The sequence below is a fragment of the Pelobates fuscus genome, chromosome 5 (genome assembly GCF_036172605.1).
Source record: "Pelobates fuscus isolate aPelFus1 chromosome 5, aPelFus1.pri, whole genome shotgun sequence".
NCBI lineage: Eukaryota > Metazoa > Chordata > Amphibia > Anura > Pelobatidae > Pelobates > Pelobates fuscus.
Genome location: NC_086321.1, coordinates 284,076,505 through 284,097,235, shown reverse-complemented (window position 1 = coordinate 284,097,235; position 20,731 = coordinate 284,076,505). Strand labels below are relative to the sequence as shown.

The following is a 20,731-nucleotide window of genomic DNA, read 5'->3' as shown; positions in this document are numbered from 1 at the left end:
CAGAGTTTGCCGCTTAAACTGAGGACATTTAAACGCAGATGTTTCTTTCTTTTTTTGACAGCACGGACACTGGGGCCATCGAAGGGACGCATATGTCCCGAGCGCGCAGCCCATGCAGCCCATGCCCATTCACAAGGAAAGCCCTACGAGTGACTTCAATTCGCTTCTAACAGAGCCTGATACTGCTGATTAACTTCATTCATCAAAACAGGTTTGACCAGCCACCAGCGGATACAGGGTGGCGATCACTCTTCCTACTATCAGGAATTTGTTCCATCCCTTCCATTCAGACCATCTCTCACAGACTACAGCATCTTCCTACAGGATACTACATAAAGAAGTAGACGACATTGGTGAGACCAACCCACAGATAGTGGGCAAACATATAGTGCACTATATACTGGACTCTTATTTATCAGGAGTTTAGCATTCTGTATATTTTTTCATTTTTTCCATTTCTCTCATTTTTTGTATTTTATTTCATATTTTTCATTTTTTCATTTTTTTCCTTTTTTCTTTTTTTTCTCTTTTTCTCATTTTTTCAATATAGATTTTCTATATTTTTTCAAATATATTTTTTCATTTTTTCTCTTTTGTTCATTTCGTTTCATTATTTTTCATTTTTTGAGCTTATTGAACTACTCATTACACATAGGAGGATACTGTGTCTAGATAGATATTTGTACATAGTTGGTGTATATAAGATGAATTATGTGTTACTTTGATGAAATACCATTAACTTTATGAATTATTCTTATAAGCTTTTCAATAAATACTATGAATTTGAGCATAGGTTTAATTATTACTTAACATCATTTATTGAGTGCGGTATTCATATTTTACTACAAGAATCCCCGCAAGGTTAAAAAGTGACATTTCCTGACGTTTTTCCTCTGCAGCAGAAAAAGTCGCTGAAACATGATCAATAAACTGCTGGCTGACTTAATTCATTAGGTGCAATTAAAAAGACACGAGCGAAAATTCGGATTGACCTTAGCAAGTCATTTACGCTATACCCATATAACAGTATTGCGAATGCATTAAGAGAGTAAAAGATACAGAAGGGTTAAGGACTTTGCTCTGGAAATAGCCTTACTTAACCCCCTCTGTCCAGTTATTGGCCTAAAGGCGCAGATGCTAAATAAAGAGCATCACATGGACTCTGCCAGCTGAGCTGAAGAAATAAGGGAGAAGAATTGACAGGTCAGGCTGTGAGAAATTGATTAGTCTATGTACTTAAATATGTAGAAGATGAGATGCCTGCTTCCAACCAGCCCCCCTTGAGGCCCCTTTAGTATCACACTGACTTTTCTGCAGTGAAGTGACATCTTGTAAAAACAGAACAAGTCCGATAAATACCCAGAATTCAAAGCAGAGATATGTATGAGCAGTGGTTCAGTCTGCGCACAAGTAGGGAAAAAAAAACAACGCAGTTTAATATCTTATTTAACAACTGCTGCTTCTACACTGATTCTGCAAATATTCAATCTCAACAATGGGGAAAAACAATAAATGCTTTCTTACCACGAGCGGTAATAAAAAATTATTAATAAAATATACACAAGTGAGAAACTGAGGCAATTTCACACAGGATTACATGGACAAATGTTGGACTTGTGCATTAGCATCTGTTACACATTACATAGAAGATAGAATTCTTTAATATTTTCTTCATTCAGGGTTTACCCCGAGGCTCTCTGGCACCCTGGGTGGAAACTAAAATTTGTGTGCAGCTCCCACATAAAACATCTAACATTTCTATACGGATTAACGAGTCCGTAGTGAAAACCTCACAGCTCTATACCGCACTGTGCGCAGTGTATATAATTATAAAGCATTATAGTAATATACAGCATTGATATTAAAAAGCAATGCTAGGGCAAAATTGTTAAAGTGGCGTATCCTAATGCTTTCCATGGAAATTGCTCCACTTTTAGCACAGAATTACACCTTCTACGTATAAAACCTATTTATCTTACCTCATTTAGAGCTTACAGAGAAGGAAAATGAATACTTTATTCTTCAATGGGCACAATATACAGGCTGCAGTCATTTGTGATCTAAAACCATAGCTCCTGGCCATAACTGATCTGCCAGGATGGTCTCGATTTGGGACACCGATTGTGTGGACATCAGAGAAACCTGCCCTTAAGTCAAGTATGATCAAATTCAATGAATAAAGAATTTGTAGCACAAGTCCATTACAGGGCACTTCTAAATATATCTGTGATATCTATCTATGAACAGTCAGCCCTGGTTCACAAACAAACAGGGCTGTCTGTCAACTCTGAACACGTGCACGTTGGAACATGCCCCCATTCAGGTGAAACTGGTGAAAAGAATAAATTACTGGCATGTCCCCACTTTTTCCCACCCCTTTCATCCTGATTAAAAACCTCTAAGTGCCTATTTATCATTCTCACTAATATTACACCAGCAGAAAATTTAATCCCTACCCAAAAATGTGTATACACAGCCAAACGTAAAGACAATGGGAAAACAAATGCCCCTAATTACCTTCCTACTATATCTCTGCATGGATCGATGCAATTAATGTTTGCACAGAGGATTTTGTGTCCCCTTTTGTGTAGAATGTCAGTTCACATATTTCAATATACCCTGCACAAAAAAAAGAATAAATATGCCCATATATATATATATATATATATATATATATATATATATCCCCATTGAGTAACAAATAATAATATTTGATATATATATATTTTTTTCCATTAGAGCAGAGTTTTAAAAGTTTTAAAAATATCTTCCCCAGTTACAGCAGAAAAGACCCCTGCCCATACAAAATTACAGTTTCCAAAGTGTTACACCAACGGTCTCTAGATTGTGGCAGTGCCACCAATGGAACAGAACTGGAAAATGCCTAAATCCTGTTGCATTTAGTCGGTGGGCTGGGAACCACTGATGTACAAATTAGGGGTGAAAAAGTAAACCCCCAGATGTATAAAAACTACAACACCCATGGTGATTCTTTGCCATTAAAGAGGCCTTTGGGTTATCTAACCTTTGGACACCCATGGTCAAAGCATATCTAGTTGCACTATTATAGATTGACAATATCAATACAAATATTCTATCCGGATCTCTGCAAAATCTCAAGTTATTTTAGATTGAGTTCTTATTACCAGTCTTGGTTTCAATTCATTTTACAGGCAGTTATTGCCAAGAGATGTTGTGTGCAAGTTTTATGGTATATGGGGCACCGATGAGATATCTGTTTGTGATTGTAGGGGGTATCTTTGTTACTAAAGTGTTCATTAATGCAATCCATAATCTTTCTGTTAATTCTTCTGCCTACGTATCTTTAGTTGCAAGCCTGTAATCATATAACAGCTTGTTTAAACAAACGCTAATATTTTGTCCCATCTGTTCAATGCCCTAAGATCGCATTGGTTAATCCAGCAGGCCGCTCTGGCATCTGGCATAGTATAAGATAGTTGAATGCCAGGATATCACTCTGCCAGGGTCTCTCACCTTAATAAGAGAGTCAGCAATTTAGGTGAGTATTTAAAAGTCTGTGACAGAGAAACCTTGAATTATAATAATGACGGAGCAATAATAAGTTAAAAAAAAACACATACAAAAAAAAAATAAGGATTAATGAGGGTTTATTTACTAAACTGTGAACAGTGAAGAATGGACAATAAATTTGCAAAATGTGCTGCAAAAACAACAAAAAGGGAAAATTAGCTGGAGATATTTTTGATTTTCCAAATGAAATATTTAAAGAGCGTCTCCAAGTATTAAGACCACTACAGTCTGGTGTAGAAGTCCTGATGCCAGAAGTACCGTACCACATTTTGCAATGGTTTGCCCTCCTACCTTGGTTCCAGCCAAGCGTCAGGTATTCTCTGCAGGCTGGCTAATGATATCCAGTGAATCAGCAGTAGGATCCAGTGAACGAGTGGCAGGATTGCATCTGGCTTCTGCAGTTTTGCAGAAGCGAGATGCGATCCTAAAGCACCAACACTCGCTGTGAGCATCAACTGAGCGTTCTCAGTCAATGAATGAGCATCGGTGTATAGAAATATGCACAAAACTGACATTATCTCTTGTTCTGGTCAGGCTATTGATGCCACAATGACACTGCAGTGGGTGGAGTTACATCTCCTGCAGTATAGGGGCTAAACTCTGTATGTGCAGTGATTCCAATCAATTATTTGGGCTTGGAGTAACGCTTTAAACCTAAAAGGCTAGATTTTATCAATTTCTGGTTTGTTTTTTGAATATAACCAATATAGTGCTTACATATGGGAATGGACATGTAAAATCAGAGACATGCATATCCAAAAGGAGGGGGACGCAAAGGAAAAACAAATATGAAAAAAAAAAATCATAAATACAGTAATACAATGAAATGATGTTTACCAGAAAGTGTAAGAGACACACAGAGAAAGATGTAATTAATAGGTTGTGCAAAAAGTAAGTAAGCTGAAGTGATGTGTGTGTGGGAAGTGTCTTTGTAAGGTGATCACCCAGAGCTGTGATTTGTATGTTACAGGTCCTACCACAAATCAACCATAAAAGATGCCCTACCTGCTGTGATGTGAGACTTAGGGCAGGGTTGGTAAGCTCAGTTTTATCCTGAGATCTTTCTCTGGCCAGTCGAGCAGCTTCCCTCACCTCCTGAAACTTCTCCGCAAACTGCCAGGGTTACAAAAATACGAAATTATCTGAGCACAAGTCAATATTGCACGACAATGAAAACAAAAGATGCTCTATTGTTGCCATTTTAATTTACCAGGCATATGTCCATAAAACAAGACACTTATCGATACCTTGTGTATGTAGTTTAAATGCCTGCAACATTTTTATTATGACTGTCCCTAAAACACACACGCACACGAATTAAGTGAAACTAATGGGGCTGCACTCACCTGAACGTGCATACACTACAAGGGTGCTGCCGGGAGCCAATTCATACAACATACAAAATCCAATGCACTCATTCATTCACGGTTTAGCAAATGAGTGACTGTGCTGGATCTTGTATGGTGCATCTCTCTCTCTCATGACACTTGAAGCCATAGGGTCATGGTATAATCCTAAAAACACCTGCAGAGGGAGTTCTGATTGCAGAAAACTGCTGAAATGCATTAAGTAGGACTAACCTCATCACAGCAAAGACCTTCAATGGGTACTCCTTTTTTGACTTATATAAATGTATCCTCTATTTTTTTGTCAAACTGCTTGAAAGCAATCTAAAAAACAATTGGAGGGACTGCACTCGTAAAACGGTTATGCCATACGCACTATAATTGGTTATAGTAGTTATAAGGCTTATCTTGGCATTTTAATTAACATGGTTGGTGGAAGCATCCATTGGCAAGTTTAACCTTGCAACATTTACCACCCTCCACAGATCTCTATCTAGCTGAGCTTTATAGGAAATGTAGACCATAAAAAACAAAGGCCATAGTTTATGAAAGCATGCTTTTAATAAAAAAAAAATACAAGCACCTTGTGGAACCCCTTAAGAGCAGGTGAATCAGGCCTGGCACAGCTGGATGCCTTTACGTTTGCAGAGTTCACTTCCCGCAAGACCCAGCATCTAGCTCCCACACAGGACACAACCTGAGATGCCACGCTCATTAGCTGTCCTACTAGAGACAGCAGATGTCCACCATCATGGACCCTGCAGAGCCGAACTCACTAAATACCTTAAACCCTTTTTTTTTTTTTATATAGTTTTTTTGTTTTATTTGCTTTTATTGTTATACCTTACCACTGATATAGTGGCAGAACAAGGTTATACCTCAACAGTATATGGCACCAGGCTAAGTATGGCTTAGTACCCAAAAGTGAAATACTCAATGGGCACACACCCGCTGAGGAAGTTGCAGTCCTACACACCCAATACCCGTTCTAATATGCAAATAAATTAGTGAAATGCCGCCCCCCCCCCCAAAAAAAAAAACCAGCAACATGTGAATTGCACTTCTACAGCAGTACTTTTCTATTGTGCTGCCTCAAACTGATTTAGAGAAATCTAAATTAAACATTCTGTTTGGACATCTGTATACATCAACGCCGAGTCTGTGCGATTAAACAAAAGACTAGGTCCCTTGTGATTATTTATCATTTACTTGCATTTCATTTATTCACATGATAATCGCTTTACAGAAGTAAACAATGTACAAGTGCATTAAGTATTGGGTAGGATCATCTAATTGAGATTGTGCATCGCTGTTAATCTTCTACCCACAATTGGCAGAGATTACAATGTGCACAGATGCCCAAACCTTCCATTTAATCAAATATTAAACAAAGCATAACCATGGTACAAGAGAGAATTAGGTGTAAACGCATCTTCAATACTTAGGTTTTTTTTTTTTTTTTAAATTACAGATTTTTCTCTATTAGTTTAACAAATGTATGAGGATGTGTTTGAACAAGGTTTAATAGTAGATCCCATGTATGATCTAAAGCAAACATTGCCTCTGCCGAATCACATTGTAAATTGACTATCAGAGTCAATGATTTTTTTAGACATGTTTAATTTGTTTCGTTCCAATAGAGGTAATGCAGATTATATTTATTAAAGGTTGAGAAGAAGGATATCTAAATACAAGCTATTTTTATGTAAAGTATAATGTTCTAAACACTATTTTACATCGCTTTGTAACATTACATAAAATCTTGTAGCCTTACAAAGAACCATATAACCTTGCATATTCCTTATAGAATAAAAAATAAATACATAAAAAATATATATTTTTTAAAGTTACTTGTGCACCATTCAAAATCCCTATGCACATTAAAACAACAGGTACTTGTCTTTACCCGTAAGTCTCACTTTCTCAATTCCAACTCTCTCCTTGACCCTCTTCAATCTGGCTTCCACCCCCTCCACTCTACTGAGACTGCTCTTATTAAATTTACCAATGACCTAATCGCAGCTAAAGCCAAAGGCCACTACTCTATATTAATTTTTCTTGACCTCTCTGCGGTCTTTGACACCGTTGATCATGCTCTCCTTCTTCAAACTCTTCAATCACTCGGTCTCTGTGACTTTGTCCTCCCGTGGTTTTCCTCTTATCTCTCCCAACGCTCATTCAGCGTCTCCTTTTCTAATGATACCTCACCCCTTCATCCTGTCTCAGTTGGTGTCCCCCAAGGCTCCGCCCTTGGTCTCCTTCTATTTTCGCTTTATATTGCCCATCTTGGCAAACTTATTACCTCATTTGGATTCCACTACCACCTGTACGCTGATGACACCCAGTTATATCTCTCCTCCGCGGACCTCTCCCCTGCCGTCCTGCAACGCGATACTGCTTGCCTTTTCTCCATCTCTGACTAGATATCCTCCTGCTTTCTAAAACAGAATCTCTCTAAAACTGAACTCTTTGTTTTTCCACCTCCTAATACTGATCCTCCTCTTTCACTCTCCCTTGATGTCTGTGGTATCCACATCAGTCCATCCTTGCAAGCGCGCTGTTTTGGTGTCATATTTGACTCTGGCCTCACCTTTGAGAGTCACATCCAGCATGTTGCCAAATCCTGTAGATTCCATCTTAAAAACATAGCCCGCATCTGTCCCTTTCTTACGCAAGATGCTACTAAAGAGCTTGTCCATGCTCTAGTAATTTCCTGCATGGATTATTGTAACCTTCTCCTAATTGCCCTGCTACAGTCTGTAATGAATGCTGCCGCCAGACTGATTTTCCTCTCAGGTCGGTCCTCTCTAGTCGGTCCGGTCAGTTGGCTTCCTGTATCCTATAGGAGTCAATTCAAAGTGCTAACCCATACCTATAAAGCATTGACCAATTCTAGCCCATCTTATATCTCTTCACAGATCCATATGTATGCCCCCTCTCGGTCTCTCCGCTCTGCCCATGACCTTCTCCTGTCCGCTGCTCGCACCCGTACGGCCAACTCACGCTTGCAGGACTTCTCGCAGGTGGCTCCTTTAATATGGAATAGCCTACCTACTGCCATCAGACTCTACCCTTGTCTTCAATCATTTAAGAAGTGCCTTAAAACCCATCTCTTTAGGAAAGCTTATGGCCTCCCAGAGTAACCTCTACCTCACATACCTGTCTCTTGCTCTCTCCTAAAGGGCAACACTCTACTCTCTCCTTCAGCTCTACTTCACTCCCACCTAATTTGACTGCAATTTCCTGTCCTAATGTGTTTTACCCCCCCCCCCCATACACTGTAAGCTCTTTTGAGCAGGTTCCTCTTCATCCTATCGTTCCTGTAGGTTTTCTAGTAATTGTCTTATTTAGTATCAATTATTTAAATGTGCATAGTGTTCAAGAACCTTTTTTCCTTTTTATTGTATGTTTTGGGGCTGATGTGTACTACAGTAATTGCTGCCACCCAAGAGTAGTGGGAGTTTAGGGAAAGCATGCTTATATTCCTTATGTAGCCTTGTAAACTCTATTGTAAATATACTTAAAGGCAAACTCAAAGGACCATAACCACTGCAGCACACTGTAGTGGTTACCTGGTGCTAAAAGGGACCTGGCAGCACCCTCCCATTGTAAGTAGTCAAACAGTTTTACAATTGTCTTCTTACTTAGAGTTTGCCAGGTGCCTCTCCCCACCTCCACTACAGCTACAGGAGAGTCGGAAGCTCTCGGAGTGAAGACTGCTCTCAGCCAATGTGCTAAGCCATGTACAAACAATCAGCTTACACTATAAGCCAATTTGCTACTCCTGGCTTGGCTTAGCTCAGGAGAGCTAAGGAGAGATTTACTTTAAAACACTTAAGGAGATCTATTCAAAGTAATTGAGGTGCAAAATTCTAAAAGTGAAGTATCTGCCATGGAATCCAATGGAATGTCCTCCATGATTGATAACGTACAGACCTCCCACAGAATATATAAACACAAATACATGCAATGTGTTAAAATGCTTGATTTTTAATTTGTGATTAGAGAGCTCCACTGGTTATGCTGTAATCAAAATAGACATTTAGAAAGCTAGAAATGTAGTGCTTACTAATAATAGACACTTACCTGTGTTAGATTCTGTTCAGAGGCAAAGCCCAGCCCATATACTGTGTTAGCACGACTGTCAGCCCATTGTCCAAACTTCTGCGAGGTTTTGGTGAAGGTCATGTTTGGGGTAATAGTGCTGTTGATGATGGCCTATGGAAATATGATATTTCATGTTCAATACAATTCTTGCTTTTCACTTTATTCACAAATGGCATGGTCAACTCACCTTGGTGCCACCAACACTGATAATCCGATATACATTCCGTGTGGCATCGTAGAAATATGAAACAGTGGCTGCGTGTTTGCTGGCTGGTATCCAGTTCTTTTTGGTGACCGGGTCAATTTGAAAAACGTGAGCTCTGGTGCTAAAAATGGGCTGCTCTCTACAGGGGAGAAAATATGCTGTTTATTACATTGATAGAACCAAAGACACACTATATATTAAGTACATTTTAGAGAGGTAACTGCATACATTTTATAGACATGTAGTGCAATCAACAACATAAAGGGAGATACAAGGTGTAGTAATTTTTCATAATATCCACTACAATGAGCTGCAATGGGCTTGACAAAACTAGACAGGCCTGCTTTAGCCAAAACTAGGGCTCTCTAAGCTCATATACAGTTCCCCTTCCACTGAGGTTTGGCTAATGCAGGCTTGTCCATCGTTGGACGGACATGGTTGGCTGAAAGCTTGGGTTAGCCCATTGGTTTCAGCCCAATAATGAATGCACAAGACAAAATTGTCCTTTCTTGATCTTCTAACAGTCTACTCTCCCTGATAAATGCGCCTGGAATAACATATTTATTAAAGAATTTCAAACACAAATGTTTGGTAAAGTTCAAAAATGGAGCAATCACCCTAGAATCCAATGGACTTTGGAGGAACACATATTCTCCTGGCTTTCATGATGATTGCTCCACTTACAGATTGTGAGCAAGTTGGAACTTTATGAACATATTTTTTTTCTAATTAGCTTTTAAAATAAATCCAATGAATTGCTTTAGTAAAGACATGGCATCCAGGTTTGGCCTTGTTTTGACAATTGTGTCTTAGAACATGACTAGGCAAACGTCAGCTGCCAAGTCCTTGCAAATCATAGTAGGTGAATTGAACTCTCTGTCTATATTGTGCAATACTGCTATTTAATGTGCTGGGCAATACCCACAAAGGAAATCTGGACTGCAGGTGGCACCGTGTGACAAATACACTTTGGCTTTAAGTACAGGGTTGGCACCTGGTGCAGTAACAACTTGTAAGTGTTCTGTGTTATGATGGATCAGGTAAGTCAATGTTGCCTTTGTAGGTATCTGTTGCGGGAGGGTCTGAGAGTAGGTACAGTAGATTGGCCGAGGGATCTATATGAAATACAGCTGTTGTATGAGATACGAGTGCCATGCAGATATTACATATTATGTGTACCAGGAGAGTGCTGCCTGTGATATAGGTCGAAATATAAAATAGAGTGTGAGTGCTCCTAAATAAATGTAATAAATAAATGAATACAGTACAATCCGTACAAGATATACATTTCAATAGAACAAAAAGTAAAAAACACACAAGCTGCTCCAAAGAATTTAAAACATAGAATGCAACACAGATACAAATTGCAACACTCAAGGTAGTAATGCCCTTTAAACAACTACAACCCAGAGTGTTACTATGTAGAAAGAAAAAAAAAGCTATAAGAGTAGATATGTACACAATTATCCTGTAAAAGTACTTATCAGTGGGGGGCCCCTCCACGGATTCGGACACAGTAAACACAGGAGATTGATGGATGATCCTAAAATGCCCTGCAAGCTCAACCCCAGATGATCTAGGTAGGATGGCACAGATGCTCTCAGTTCACAAAAATGGTGAACTGTGCCGACAGTCAGACACCCTCCCAGAAATAACCAGGTACCCCTTTGTTTGTTCGTTTGGTTTATTACAAGGAAGGAGCTACCGGCGCGCAGCTTCCTCCTTGTAATATGTAAAGATAGAAGCGGCAGGAAGCATTAATATGAATATGACCACCATAATAGCATAAGGGAGATTAAAATAGGGGCATGTCTACTGGCATTTTTGTGTCTGCTTTTGGTGACCGGGTCAATATGAAAAACGTGAACTCTGGTTCTAAAAATGGACTGCTTACTACAGGGGAGAAAATATGCTGTTTATTACATTGATAGAACCAATGACACACTATATATTAAGCAAATTTTAGAGAGGCAACTGCATCTCTCTAGACATGTAGTGCAATTTTTAAAAGTGACCTGGTCACCAAAAGCAGCCACAAAAATGCCAGAAGACATGCCCCTATTTTAATCTCCCTTATGCTATTATGGTGGTCATATTCATATTAATGCTTCCTGCCGCTTCTATTTTTACATATTACATGGAGGAAGCTGCGCCGGTAGCTCCTGGTTGGGGCCCTGAATGAAAATGGGGGGGGGGACCTATTGTCCCCCCCCGGCCCCCACCCATGAGCGGCAGGTAGGGGCCCTGAATGAAAATGATGGGGGTGGACCTATTATCCTCCCCCCGAGCCCCATCGGCCGCTCATGGGATTATATAGGGGCATGTCTACTGGCATTTTTGTGGCTGCTCACTGTTGTAAAAAAAATAATAAAAAAATATGAAAATTAAAATGAAGGGGGGGGGGGACCCTGAATGAAAATGGGGGGGACCGATTGTTCTCACCCCTGGCCCTCACCCCTGAGCGGCAGGTTGGGCCCCTAAATGAAAACGGGGGAGAGGGCGAGGCCTATTGTCGTCCCCCTCAGCCTCTACCCATGGGCAACAGGTGGGGGCTAAATGTGAACCCCCCCAGGTGACTAGGGGTCCCCAAGCCCCTAGTAACCCCCCACCCCCCCAAAATAAATAATGTACTACCTACCCCCCTCATCCTGAAAATAGTGGGGGGGGGGGGGGGGGGAGACCATAATTCTAAATCCATGTAAATAAATACAAAAAAATACTTATTTTCTCTAAAACCTAGCCCCAAAAAAGGCCAAGTAAAAAAATAAAAATAAAACTCAAACTTATAAAATAAAATATAAACCTGAGCGTCCAAAAAAAAAAAGACGAAAAAAAGAAATCACGATGCTAAAAAAATAATAGTCTGAGCCATGCCCTCACTGGGTGAAGGAGGATTATTTTTTAGGGTGAAGGGGGTAGGTAGTACTTTTGGGGGTTGGGGGGGCTTGGGGACCTGGTCACCTCAGGGTGGTATTTTCACATTTAGCCCCCACCCGTCGCCTATGGGGGCCGCAGGGAGGACGACAATAGGTCCCCTCCCCATTGGTGGAGGACAATAGATCCCAGAGGGAGGACAATAGGTGCCCCCCATTTTCATTCAGGACCCCCACCCGCCGCTCAGGGGTGGGGGCTGGGGGGGGGGAAGACAATAGCCCCCCATTTTAATTCAGGGCCTCCACCCACCGCACAGGGGTGGGGGCCCGGAGGGGTGGGAGGACAATAGGTCCCGTTTAGTTGCATAGCGCCCACTGGCAGGGACCGGGTGGGGGCTCTGGGGGGACACTGTGGGGCAATTTTTTAGAAGGGGGGGCTTTTTTTTTTTTTTTTTACAACAGTGAGCAGCCACAGGCTGCTGACTGTTTACTAGACATGCCCCGATATAGCGAGTAGGAGCAGATTAATTACTAATACCAAGTAATGTTTACTTGGTATTAGTAAAGTTGGCTGAAAGACCAATCTTGGTCTGTAAGAGTCACCCCAGTCTCTTTCTCCCACTGTTGGCAATATGAGAAGAATAGGGTGAATGAGTGAATATGTCTGTAAGGGTGAGAAAGTATATGGGGAAATATGACTTTGCCCTATGTGGAGAGAGTAAGGTTGTACATATTATGTGTATAGAGAAGGATTAAGAACCCCGCGGAACCCTATGCAGTTTAACAATTTGCACAGATAGGAATGGTGAATGGGGCCAACCAAATTCATCAAAATTATACGTGTGGGGCCCCTGTCTAAGCACTGGGTCTATGACTGATGGGTATTATGACGGGGTTGTAATAAAACTGTGGAAGATGGAAATATGGCTGTGAGGAGAAAAATGAATAAAGAGTAATGTGATAGGAGAGACAAAGAGCAATATGACTCGGGATTGAAATATGACTGGGGGGGAGAGAATCAAACTGGGAACTGAGGTAACGTAATGGCTTTGGGTGAACAGTATGGCTGTAAAAGGTAGAACATGGCATGGATGTAAGGTAGGGAGAGAATGGCTACGAGGGGAGATGTAAGGATGCTGGATTCATTTTCTAAAAGAATACTTGAGCTATGCTTGTCGATCATTTCCTGAAATCATTGAATAAACATTACAGAATTTACTAGATACACTTCTGTTCATCATTATATTTTATAGTAAATCGGTGGAGTGTATTGAATAAAATCATTGTTTACATCCCAGGAGTTTGGGATTAAATTTCATTTTATTCTTTAATAGCGCACTTTGAAATGAAAAAGCCTGGGTTTGCTAAAATAAAGTGTGTATGTGGAGAAGAGGAGACATCACAAACAGAGGCTGGGAAGTTTAATTCTCTGTGTTTTGTGACCCAGTTGAAATGACAGCTGATTAATCTGACCAAACCCAAGCTTCTCTTAATTGAGTCTTTGGGAATATCCAAGTCAGTCTTTCAGAGATACCCAGTAAATCATACCACAGAAAATTGTTTCTTTTTGTCTCACTAGAATATAGTGTGTGTTGTTGATTATTAATGCTTATTTATGTATGTAGAATGTCTATATGTATTCATCTTTGCCATTCCTTTTTTACAATGTTTTTCATAGTTATCTTTTATTTTATTATGCTAACGGGTGTATGAGGGAATGGACATGTGCACAATTAGCAATTTTTCATATTTAGCTCATTAAGTAGTAGGCAGTGGTGTTGCTAGTAGTATTTTTTTGGGAGGAGGAGCCTTGAATGTTTAATTTTTTATTATTTATTATTTGGTCCTTCATGTCTTCTGTATGGTGTTCAGTGTGCGTGTGTTTGAGTCTAAACACTGGCAAAATGACTGTGCTGTAGATTACGATAGCATATTTGATGGGTTGTACAAAGGAGGTCCAATAAGGAGGTGTTCTTTGGGAGAACATAAAGTCAAATTTTTGTAGCAGGAAAGGGATGTTTCAGAAAAAAAGGCAAGTATATCACAGAAAAGGCTTGTTTGGGGCATAATATTCTGCGGTGACTTCTCTCAGGAGAAAAAAACAAAAACAAAGAAAACTACTCTGTTCCTGTCCTGAAATAAGACTCTGCCCTCATAAAATCACATAGAAGGCAAACATCTTTAACCCCTTAAGGACCAAACTTCTGGAATAAAAGGGAATCATGACATGTCACACATGTCATGTGTCCTTAAGGGGTTAATGTAGTAAAACATCTCAAAATACAATCTTTAACTAGTAGTCCAACTGAATATATTATACATATGTGACAGTCTGATATTGGTTTTAATGCAGTCCAATGAGCAGACAGTGTTTGAAGTGAGCTAAAGAGAATACCTTAGTAGTTCCCTGTGATGCAAGTGTAAAAGAATAGACTACCTGATCTGTACTTGACTGAGCAGGAACTGGAAGTAGATTAACAGGTAAGTATGAGATTTCCTGAGGAGGGCATGTGGGCAGATTAAAGCTGTTTTTACGTGCAAGGAGTATGGATGGTATATTTTATTTACGAATGTTCAAGGAGCTGTGTAGATTTCTCTCAGAAAGACCTAAGCAGCTTGCAACCATAAAGAAAAATGTCTTTTTAGTTTTATCGTAGAGCATAAATATCTTGCTTCCGCAGGCTTGGCTCACAAGGAATGTCAGTCGTGCCTCTGTCAAAGGCTGCCCTACACACTGTATAGAAAGGATTTATTATGTCTCTAGTGCAGGCTTCCCCAAACTCCGGCCCTCCAGATATTGCTGAACTACAACCCCCATGATTCTCAGCCCATTTCATTGCTCTAGTGCATGGCCCTAGATTTCACAGAGACGTCAGAGTCATCATGACTGGTGCGTGGCCTGACCATATTTCCATACCAATCTGAATTTCTTAAGGGGGGCCAGGTAGTAGTGGGGTAGAAAAAATAAATTAAAAAAAATCAGCCTGGTCTGGGGTCCAATTTGGTGTAGAGTAAAAGGTGTAGTCTCTTGGTGCATGGCTCGCCAAGAGTTAACAGGTCTACGTGCATGCAAAACCTTGTTGATGAGCAAGGTAATGTAAAGCGGTGGAAATTTATTTTGTGTCAAAATGTATCTAATTTTAGATACAATGCTACATTAGAATTACTGCACAAAAGTAGGCAGCCCTCTACACAATATGTAAGGATATGTAAATCACAATCGTCTGTTGGGGAGGTACACATTATCTAGGATTTTACCCTCGAGATAAAAAAAAAGTATGTGCCTTCCCAATCCATCAACGTAGAAACGTGGACAAAAGGCAGGTTTTTGTTTAGCTAGATTGTGGTGCCTTTGGATTTCCCATTTTGGTTATTACAAAAAAACCTCTGTATAGAGACATGCTTGCTATTAGGCATTCCACATAGGAAAACATGAAATCCATGCTTTCATATGGGAATTTTTGGAGACGCTGGAAATCCTCATGCATTGATAGCAGCTTCTGAGTGGCATATTGATTTCCATGATTACAATTTTAAACATTTGGGTAGCAGTATATTTGAGAAAAAGATCACAACCCAATAGGTATGGGAGAGGGAAGTGTCAGCTAAAGATTTGGATAGAGTAGTTGAAAGTAAAAGGATGGAGAAGGGGGGATAAAAATAGAAAAACAACCGACAAAAGTATATATAAGTCACAAATTTTGTAAAGTGTCAGAGGGATGGGGTTAACAGTGGGCCAGGCCAGCTGGATACCTCGAACCACCCTTCAAATTAGTGTGGAGATACAGTGGGTAACAATCAAAATATCAGATACAAGTAGTACAAGTACTGAAAAACCAGCAGAAGATACTTATATATATGATAAGATATCATACATAAAAAAATATAACAAATAAATTAAATCCTTTTTTTCTGTACAAAACGAGTCCACTTAAGGAAAAAATATCCTTATAAGATTAATCTGTTTTGAATTTGAGAATGCTCCATCTGAAAAGGATTTTCATTTGGTGTTTGGCTGTTACAGGTCTCATATTACAAATGCCCATTCCAGGCTCTAACAAACATATTGAAAATGGCATGCTGGGTCTAGCAGTCACATAACCTTATCACTCAAAATGCAGAAATCATTGGATATATTACCTGCACCATTTTTGGTAATACTTTTTCAAACACAAAAATAACAGAGCGTTACTATGAGTTTTGTGTACAATAGGTGCAAAGATAAACAAACTCTCATAAAACAGGAGATTGAGCTGTATAACAAATTATAATTTTAGGACAAAATAGCAGATGTTTCTCCAACTCTACTATGCCCACAATGAGGCTTACCTTAGCCTAGATTTTGCAATTAGGTTTTCAATTCACTACAGGATGTTGTTTAGTGAATTGATCTATACAAAGCAATTGTTTTCTGTATATATAAGAAAGATATATACAGAGAGTATAGCATACATTTAAAGGGCAATGTGGACTCAAATTTGATTCTACCTAATGTATAAACTTAAAAAAATAAAAATAGTACCATAGATCTGACTTGTAGGCTCTACAATCGGCGGTTGACACATTTGTCTGGAATGGACGCAAGCCCCTAGTCTGCAAAAACACCTTGTATGTCCCCACAAAATATGGGGGCCTAAGTTTACCAAACTTCTCGCATTATCATTCTGCAGCACACTTAACCAAGAATTAACAAGTGCTTTCCCCACCGCACATAAAACGATGGGTCAACCTTGAACACTTGATATTCGGCTAGGATCACCAATCCCTGTACATGTGGGTACCCAAACCACACCGGCCTCTACCCCCACCCACATCACCTACGATTACACACTCAATAGACTTATGGGACAGACTACAAGACAAATATGAGCTCTCCTCATTTCGATCACTTATGGCCCCGATATGAAGGAATTAACTTTTCCCACTGGGCCTCACCAAAGCATACTTTGCTCATTTCGAGCAATGAGACATCTTGAGACTAGGCCACCTGTACAATAACAACACCGTTATTAAATATGCCGACAACATGCAGGGCAATCGCTGAAATGATGATCCATACTCCACATTCTAATACACGCTATTATAGCAAAAAAAAATACAGGACAGCAAAAACATGGATAAGCTCACCTCGCAAATCTACGACACACCCAAAACAATTCCACAAAATTTAGGACCTTTGGCAGAGTGGAGACACGTCCCTGCCGTGGTAGAGCTCTGGTGCAGCTGCTGTGCCAATATTGAAAATGCTGAGGGGGGTCTCTGTGCAGGGGCGCTACCTACCATTCATGATCTTCTCCCTATAGCCACCCCTATAGCCAAGTCACCAGTCCATAACAGCAGAACACATACAAAATACTTTATTACTTTAATTTATAATAGCAATATATCCTAAGTTTAACAATTACTTTAACTGAAGTATATAATTATTATTTTTTTTACCAAGGAGTAATTTTAGCACTTTCTCCACTAGAACATAAAGGAAAATGATTTGTTTACACGATTGCTTCCCCCCTAGAGAAAATTACACAGAATATGCCACAAATTAGAGAAAAATATAAGAGAGAAACGGATTGAAAAATGATATTGATTTGAGAACCCTTTTGTTGGTCTCCAAATGAGAATATGCCAAGAGAGAGCAAAACACATTCTCATCACCAAAGATTAGAACGTACTTCTTTGTACTTTAGCTGCCCACACACGTCTGTAAACAACGCATTCAACATAGCATCCAACAATCTGGAAATGTATTGAAGGTCTAAAAAGATCCTAAAAGGCTCTACAGTCATATTTTGTAAAAAAAATAAAACAAAACTCATACCAAGAAAAATTCAACAGAGCATGAGCTGCTCGACATATCTCCTGTAAGAGTAGAGTAGTGTGCATGTCAAGCTGACATGCCCCATTTTCCAGGATCTGGATTCTCAGTGAGTTTTTCTGGATCTCTATTCAACAAAGTAATTTTTTTTTTTTTTTAATGGACCAAAGAATTTGAAATTGCATCAATGAAAGTGATAATAAAAGCAAGACAGAACATTTTCGAATAAGTTATTTCAGTAGTAACCTGGTGTTCCCTCTTAAACCCTATTAAAGTTGTTTTCAACCTCTCTGGAACCCAGCATGGTAGAACTCCCATTGCTATCCTCCATTCTGTCCGCGAGTGAACAGGAAATGGAAGGTTCTATTCTCGCCCGGAACAGCTCAGTTCAGTGTCATTGGGGCAAGAACTTTTCACACCTTCTGACATGGCACAGGCTAATCATCTCTAATTTATAATGCCTACTCCTAGCTGAAGATATATATATTTTTTCTGCCCCTACATTGTCCATATTCTGTAATCGGCTGCCATTCAGTGAAAGGGTTTACCCTGCCATTTTCTATTACTATGACTTAGCAGCTTAGCTGCATTAGCCACAATTCTGAGGATTCAAAGTTAAACCATAAATGCTTAAAGTGAGGAAGAGGTGTTTCTAAACAAAGTGTGCGAATAGGCTGCTAACAAATACAAATTGGCACTGTATTGGCAGAAAAAGGTTTATTTTACTTTTCCTCCCAGTTTAAGGTTATCAGATGAGTCTAACCTGTGCCTCCCCCGCCCTCCCCCCCAACTCTTCATATAGACATGTTCCCCTTTTTTTCTTCTTCTTCTCGCTCATCCTTCCTACTCTTTTTGATTTTCTGTCTCTTAGATCTTTTCATCTTGGTAATTCTTGATATTCCATGTACTGTTTATCCTGGCAATATTATGACCGATAACAATTTATTGTTCATATTGATTATGGCTGTCCTTAGTAACTGAATTATAAGATTTTGCTTATGTGATAAATATATGTTCATTAAACTTTGAATAATAAAACAATTAAAGAAAAAAAAAAGATTTCTTGGATTTGGGTTTAGGGTTAGTGAAGGGTTAAATTTACTACTGGCATACATGGGGTATTTCATTTTAATTTGGAGTTAAATCTAGGATTAAAGGATTTGTTTCACGTTTAGGCTTTGAATGCTTCAATTTGGGACTAAGGGAAATGTTTGTTTAGGTTTTGGGAGAGGTTAAATTTAGGGTGCAGACATTTAGAGTTTAAAGCAGGGGTGCCCAAAAGGTAGATCCCCAGATATTTGAAAACTAAGGCTTCCATGATGCTTTTTAATTCTAAAGGCATGCAAAGCATCATGGGAGTTGTAGTTCTACAACATCTGGTGATCTACCTTTTGGGCTAGCCCTGGTTTAAAGGGTAATTTGCAAAGTACTCACTCTCCTATGATCTACAGTTGAATTGCAGTAGCTGTTGTACAGAGTGCATCACTCACTACTGTCCCTACTCCTCCTGCAAGGCATTTTCTGTGTGAGAGGCTGGGTAAGAAGAGGAAGGAGTCAATTGCCATCTGGCCACAGACACGGGAGGAGCTGGGACAGCACTGAGATTTAAATCCTTTATAACTGTTCCTGCAGCCCTGCTACGAAGCATAGGAAGCTGCCAGGACAACAGAGGACACTGTTCCTGGTATTTATCTTTGCTCACCTAAACTCCAAAAAGGCACATTGTGAGTGCAGTTAAAAGGCGCCCTCTACATAAAATCTGGCCCGGCACAAAAATGCAGATATCTCTGTATGTCAGTGTTTCAAGCTAAGATGCTGCACACATAGATCACATCTTCCATTACCACTTCTAAAAGCAGAAGGCTGGAGTAACCTTTTAATAATGATAAAAAAAAAAGGTAAGCCAAGTATTAACCCTATCCCTGAATACTAGATTTTACCCCTAAATTAAAATATATATCTATTAATGTATGAAAACATTAGTTTAATTGTGCATTTTTTCCACTGGGAATAAATCTTAAAACATACCAAGGTGGAGCACTTATATAATATTGAAATAGTACTTACCGTATTTATCGGCGTATAACACACACCTCATTTTAAGAAGGAAATTTCCCCCCCTCCCATAGTATTCTCCTCCCCTCCCATAGTGTACCCCCCCCCTCATCCCATAGTGTCCCCCCCCCTTTCCATAGTATTCTCCACCCCCTCCCATAGTGTCCCCCCCTCATCCCATAGTGTCCTCCCCCCATCCCATAGTGTCCTCCCCCCGATCCCATAGTGTTCTCCCCCCCATTCCATAGTGTTCTCCCCCCCTATCCCATAGTGTTCTCCCCCCCTCATCCCATAGTGTTCTCCCCCCCTCATCCCATAGTGTTCTCCCCCCCTCATCCCATAGTGTTCTCCCCCCCTCATCCCATAGTGTTCTCCCCCCCTCATCCCATAGTGTTCTCCCCCCCTCATCCCATAGTGTCCCCCCCCTACCCTTGTCCCATAGTGCACTTTCCCTCCCCTTGTCCCATAATTACTTACCTGTCTTGAAGCGTGGGCCGGCTTCACAGTGCACACTTCCTTTCAGTCCCGCCGGAGACCGGAACCTGAAATTGAAGTTCCTGTACCGCGGTGCGCGCTGTGAAGCCGGCCCACGCTTCAAGACAGGTAAGTAAACCTTCACATTCGCTCCATAAGACGCACAGACATTTCCCCTCACTTAAGAGGGGAAAAAAAGTGCGTCTTATGGAGCGAAAAATATGGTATATCGGCGTATAACACGCACACATCATTTGCCCCCTATTTTCAGGGAGAAAAAGTGCGTGTTATACGCCGATAAATA

At 40.0% G+C, this 20,731-nt stretch overlaps 1 protein-coding gene across 2 annotated transcripts in view; it reads right to left on the bottom strand.

Moving 5' to 3' along the window:
- HOMER3 (homer scaffold protein 3) overlaps nt 1-20,731 on the bottom strand; it is a 134,492-nt gene that overhangs the window by 72,413 nt on the left and 41,348 nt on the right. For both annotated transcript variants that reach the window (XM_063455384.1, XM_063455383.1), the window contains 3 exons: nt 9,193-9,349; nt 8,985-9,116; nt 4,558-4,665 (listed from right to left, as the gene is read on the bottom strand). In XM_063455384.1, the coding sequence (XP_063311454.1) occupies nt 4,558-4,665; nt 8,985-9,116; nt 9,193-9,349 (397 nt within the window). The remainder of the gene's footprint in view (nt 1-4,557; nt 4,666-8,984; nt 9,117-9,192; nt 9,350-20,731) is intronic.